Consider the following 6,782-nt stretch of genomic DNA (forward strand, 5'->3'; position numbering starts at 1 on the left):
TAATATAGAGAAAAGTTGTTGTTTGGTATATTTATTATAAGGTTTTTAAAAAGAGAAGTCTGAAAATCTATTATTGTAAAAATATTGATCTATAAGGAATATTTTAAATAATATATTTTGTCGATTTATAAGGAATGTTTTAAATAATATATTTTATTTTGAAAATGCTTTTCGATAAGAATTAATAGTTTATTTAATCTAATTGATAAGCTTTATAATAGTTAAATAAAAGTTGTATATTATAGAATAATATTTTGGAATATTGTTGTATACAAACAAGATTCTAATATAATATAATTAGAAATTGTATATATTTCTGAGAATAGTATACTGAATAAAATATAAATCCATAATTATTATATTAAACATTTCTTAAGGTTCCTTAATTGGATTCTTTTCGATATAATTCTTGAAAATAATTCTATTTCATTTAAGAAGTATATTCTACTAATATTCAGATTTTTCGAAATTATTAATCATCATTTCGTATACACCATTATATATCTTAAAAAAAATATTAAGATTAACTTAATAAAAGTCTTTAACTATATTTAAAAGTATAATCGGAAAAGCTATTAAAGTTATTTCGATTAATATAAATACTCTATAATAATATTTTGCAAATATAAAGATTTTCAATTAAAAAGAATTATTGATATTCTTATATTTATTATTATCTTTATAGATCTTAAAAAGATTAATAAAGCAATAACTCTAATTGTATTAATTATCTTTCTAGCAATTGGAATAATCAAAATAATCCCTATTTCTATTACTTTTATTATTATTTCTATTATTATTTCTATTATCACTTTTACTACTTCTATTATTATTATTATTTCGGCCACTATCTCTATTACTATTATTATTATCTAAATTGTTATTATTATTAGATAATTCTATAGAAGTATTAATCAATAGAATTTTAGAATCTAATAAAGATATATTTTATATATCCTTAGATTGGAATAAAGATTAGAATAAAATTAGTCCTTTTATTATATTAAAAAAAGAATTGATATAATTTTATTAGATTTTAATAAAATTAATTGATTAATTGTATTATTATTTTTAAATTCGGGAGGTTCGGCTTGTGGTCTCGGATTGAATCTAATAAAGAGATAAGCTTATTTTATTAATACAAATAATTATATTTCAATAGATTGATATTTTAGAAATTGATTTATAATTTAATTGTAATATTTATTATAATCAAATATTTCTATAAGAGTATTCTCAATATTTGTATTAATATTAATGTAAACTTTATAATATTATAGAATTATATAAAAGTTATATAATATCAATTTATTAATATTCTTTAATATATCTTTATAAGTATAATCGAAATCGAATATAATTGTATTCTGAAGAGATATATTAGTAATTCCTATATCCGAATATGTAGTTTTTCTAAAAAAAAAAGTATTTATTAATATAATACTTTATTTCTAATCTGAATGTATATTCTTTATAAAACTACTTAGCTTTATTGAGATTCTTTAAAAAAATATAATTCTGAAATTCTTTTTTAAATTCTAAATTCTTAATTTTTTAAACTTTTCTTTTTTTAATTAATATTTTATTAAAAGGAATATAAGGGTTAAAGAAAACAATAAAATGAGAATAAGAAGGAATATTGATTAGATTTAGATTTCTGTAGAGGGAAGTACTGAAATCTGTTTATAGAAAATCAGTATTATTAATCATTGTATTGATATATTTTCCTATATTAATAGATTGATTGGATAAAATCGGTTTTTTACTAATATCAGATTTCTTATCAACTTTGGGTTTCTTACTGGTTTGTTTAAAGCTAGTGCTAGTGCTTGCCCAGGATGTCATAATGGAAGTAAGAGTAAAAAGGTATTTCGAATAAATAAATAATTTGTGATATTACTAATTAATATTAATTTAAAAGAAAGATACGGAAGATGTGGTTCCCATTATATGTAGACCCCTAAATATCTATTTATATTCAATCTAAGGAGTTAGCTAAATGAGGGAAATAGTAGACCTTATATAGGTACTACTAAAAAAACTAGTCTCCTTTACTTTCACCTAATAACCTTAATACAATTGCCTTTGTATTGAAGTGAATCCTTTGAAGTGAATTCCTTTAAATGAATTCCCTTGTCCACACACTGGTAGATAGGAGGTAGGTAGGAGGCTGAGGGAGATAGATAAATTATAGAGTAGAGCTTACTTTATTACTTCGTAGTAGATATGAGATGATATTTACTAGATAGATACTAGATAGATACTAGACTAGATACCTAGTAGATAGCTCTCGGATATCGATTACGCTTATAAGTTAAGCTTATAGATTTAATATTATATATATATATCAATATTAATACGAAAAGAGGAAAAAGAAATTATTTATATATTCTCACTTTCTACTAACTTATTAATCTATCGAGATATTAATTATTAATTAAAATTCTATTCTTTTCTCTATTAATAATTATACGAACTTATAGAATAATATAATCGTAAAGTATAATTTTATATTAAAGAGTTATTTTAATGATTTAATTGAGATTCGAAAGTTAATTTTATATTATTTAATTTGATAGATCATGTTTTTTAATATTAAAAAAACTTTTTGAAAATTATTTAGAAAAAATGGATTTCAAAAACGAATAATATTCTTTCTTATAGAAAATTTTATATTCTATTATCAAAACTTTAATTTTGAGAAAATTTACTCAACAGTTGTATTTTAATTAAATCATCGAAACTACTCTTTTAATATAAAATTATATTTTTCTCTTAAGTATCTTATAAGTTCGTATATTTACTTATACTCTACTATTTATTATTTCTTCTCTCTCTCTCTCTTTCTCTTATATTTTATCTACTCTCTTTCGTTTTAGAGCGCCTTTTTTGGATTTTTGGATTAATAGAGTAATTATCCCCTAAGGTGCCAGCTTCGGGCGCCCTCGCTTAACAGGGTCTTATTAACCAATCAAAACATTAGAATTCTGAGAATTCTCATAATTTCAATATGTTTTTTTGACTTAACTATTATATGTTTTGAAATTTAATAAATATAAATAGTATAATCTTTATATTTATATAAAACCTTATATATATCTTTATTTTATAAATAAATATTGAGTTTTTGATTCAATAATGTTTTTAATTATAAATTATATTAAAATTGTTTATAATGATTATCTATTTTAGAATATAAAGTATAATAATATTTATAAAATCTTCCACCAATTCTTTTTCAATAAAAAAGTTTTTGAAATATATTTGATTTATTTATTATTACTTTTCTTATAAATTTCAATCTTTAAATATAATATAAGGACCTTTATTTATAATATTATCTTCGAAAATATTGATGTTCTTATTCAATGCACGGGCCACATCGGGCGCCCGAAGCTGGCACCTTAGGGGATAATATTATAGTATTGATCTTGATCTTGATTATTTAAGTAGGTATATTAGGTTATCAAGCTTTCGTATTATATCTTTTATTTACACGATTAATTTAAGTTAATTGAGAAATAAGGTTCGAGTAGCTTGGACTTCGATTACGAAGATGGTTGGATCTTGATCTGCGGGAGATAATAGGGTGGTTCGTATTACTATTGTGTTTGTTGTATGTATATCTAGTACTCGTGCGCCGTTGATGTTGTATGTTGTATGTATGTATGTATGTATATCTAATCTCTTTTGATATGAAATATATGGTTTGTGAAAGGGATGTTTGTAGATTAGATTAATTATAGGTTATGTATATTGCGAGAATTATCAGTATATAAGGATTGCATGGATTTACTAGGGAGCTATGTCTGCACATCTAGATCGTCTGATGATGATGATTGGAGCTTGGATATATCGTAGTGTAGTGTAGTGGCATCAATCAATAGTATACAGGATAGAGGTAACTTGTTGTGGTTACGAGTCTTTGGATCGGCTGGGGACTAGGGAAAAGTCTTGACCTCATTGAAAGTTGTGCACGTGGGTGTGTACTGGTGATGGTGATGGGATGGTGATGGGATGGTGATGGTAATGGTGCCAGTGAGTCTATTTTCTTTTGATGTGAATAAATGATTTTTGAGTCTGGAGTAGGCACTAGATAGGTAGGAAGAGAGAAAGGTATAGGAATCAACGAGGAAGAGAGGAAAGAAGAAGATAATCAACTCAACCTGAATATTAAGGTATCCAACACTCGCTCATACCACTTACTAGTTACCTAGTACATACTAGATACTAGATTGGTTTACAACTCATCATCAGTAGCATCGGTACTCGGGAAAGGATGTCTGTCAACGTACAAGACATTAAAGTTTTACATTCTCGATGGAAATGTCACTGCACTTTCCTATTCTCGGTATGAGATTTAACCTTACCATTTTACGATCTGGCAACTGATTTAGCTATTTCGACACACCTGGCATTTTACGGGTACCTTACATTCCACTCCCTTTCCCTTTTCGATCTTCTCTTCCCTTTCCTACCTAGTAGGTAGGAGGTATTTCTCTACACTCTCTTATCATAGAAAGGGTCCCTCGACACAATTATTACATGTCGACCTTGGTAGTATCGATCAAGTATCTACGAGGGACCTAGTTTGTGGGATATAATCTTACCATCTACCTCCCGCCTCCCTAGTACCTTCTTCTCAAATCTTTGATTGCCGTATCCGGAGAAATGGTTTGCATATGCAATGCAAATCCATGAATAATAGATAGAGAATCCGGCACGAGTATACTCGTACCTACTAGGTACCTACTTAAGGATTCAAAACAACACCAATGACAATTCCATCTTCCATTTCAATTCCTCTTTTCTCCTCACTCTCCATCTTTAAAGCTCTTCTTAACAACCTTGGAACCTCTCATTCATCTCCATCTCCATCTCCATCTTTTAATTCACTTGACCGTGGACTGACGGACTGACGGACTGACTGATTGACTGTATGTTTTATCTTTTTTGACTCTTTGTTTTACTTCCTTCCTTGGTTCCAACTACTTTCACCTTTTCTTCCTATCAAGGTTACGTTACTACCTTATTAGTGCCTAGTAGCTACCCGTTACCTCACCCTTACTCATTTCTTTTTCCTTTCCCTTACATCATTCGTACAACCTCGTGTGCATCTCAATACTCAACCACAACATCCCTCTCTCTCACTCTCCTTACAAATTATCGTTGGGCCCAACCCATACGATGGAATCAATCATTCTCCCTTCGCCGGGTCTTCACGATGTAATTGAAACCTTGCAACAAGATGCTCCCGATAAATCAAATGTAACCATCAATCGAGCTCGATTGGCTTCATTTTCAACAACTCGAGATTCGAGTATCTCATGGGGTCGACGACATCATCATGGTTCTTGGCTACATTCCTTGGGATGTGCGAGCATCATGCTGCTCTGTCCAATCATTGTCATATTCTACTGGATTGCACTTTCACGCTTTGAAGGATCTCTAACTTCAGCGTACAAATCCATGGCCATGGTTGGACCCATCAATTTCCTATGGCAACATGCACCTCGAGGAAATTTGAGAACGAATGTTGGTTATGGAACGTGGTTGTTATTCCAAGCCCTCCTGTACCAATTTTTACCTACCCAATTGAGTACGGGTCAACTCACGCCAGCTGGAAATCTTCTTAAATATCGTACAAATGGTCTTTCAGCTTGGTTTGTCACTCACGCTTTGTTCCTCATCTCGTCGTATTGTGGACTCTTGGATCCAGCAATTCTCGCAAAACACTGGCAAGCGTTATTGGTCTCGGTGAATGTTTATGGGTTCCTATTATCCGGATTTGCTTATTTGAAAGCTCACATGTGTCCCACTCATGAAGGCGATCGAAAATTCAGTGGTAAGTTGGGGTTGATGGGATGAGTTTTGTGTAATTTGATACTGACACGTGACAGGATCCGTCTTGTACGATTTGTACATGGGAATCGAATTAAATCCTAGATTCGGAAATCATTTCGACTTCAAATTATTCCACAATGGGCGACCTGGGATAATTGCCTGGACTCTGATGTATGTCAAACTCGAATTTTCTTGGTCATGTGTTTAATTTGCACTTTCCACTTGCACTCCAGCCTATGTCATTCTCTAATTCTCGATATAGTGACATGTCCTTCATCGCGTATCAGTATCAAAACTACGGATATATCACCAATTCCATTATTCTTAGCACTTTTCTACACGGTCTCTACGTTGTGGACTTCTTTATCAACGAAGATTGGTACCTTCGAACCATCGATATCTGTCATGACCACTTTGGTTTCTATCTCGCATGGGGATCCATTGTTTGGTTGCCATCCATGTATACCCTTCAGACTCAATATCTTTCAAGATATCCTCACTCTCTATCACCTCTTAGCGCCGTGATGTTGTTTACCTCAGGTGTCAGTGGTTACATCATTTTCCGAAGCGTCAATCACCAAAAGGATCTCGCTCGTCGCACCAAAGGTAATTGTCAACTTTGGGGTGCTCCAGCAGATGTTTTACACGTCAAATATCGAACTAAAGATGGCAAAGAACATGATAGCATTCTTCTTTGCTCTGGTTGGTGGGGTATGGCGAGACATGTCAATTATTTGGGCGACCTCATCCTTTCTTATTCCATGTGTGCAGCTTGTGGTACACATAATTTGTTACCATGGACATATGCAATTTTCATGACGATTCTGTTAATTCATCGCTGCTGGCGGGATGAGGAGAGATGCTCAAAGAAATATGGGAAGGGGTGGGAAGCTTATTGTCAGAAAGTGAGGTGGGTTATCTTGCCAGGTATTTATTAG

At 30.6% G+C, this 6,782-nt stretch overlaps 1 protein-coding gene across 1 annotated transcript; it reads left to right on the forward strand.

Moving 5' to 3' along the window:
* Positions 1-5,187: 5,187 nt before the first annotated feature.
* EAE98_002760 (uncharacterized protein) lies at positions 5,188-6,782 on the forward strand (the record flags this gene model as incomplete). Its single annotated transcript, XM_038950380.1, has 3 exons — positions 5,188-5,845; positions 5,901-6,015; positions 6,107-6,782. 3 exons carry the CDS (start codon positions 5,188-5,190, stop codon positions 6,780-6,782), a joined length of 1,449 nt encoding a protein of 482 aa, XP_038812909.1.

Source organism: Botrytis deweyae, assembly GCF_014898535.1.
Source record: "Botrytis deweyae strain B1 chromosome Unknown BDEW_005, whole genome shotgun sequence".
In the NCBI taxonomy this organism is placed as follows: domain Eukaryota; kingdom Fungi; phylum Ascomycota; class Leotiomycetes; order Helotiales; family Sclerotiniaceae; genus Botrytis; species Botrytis deweyae.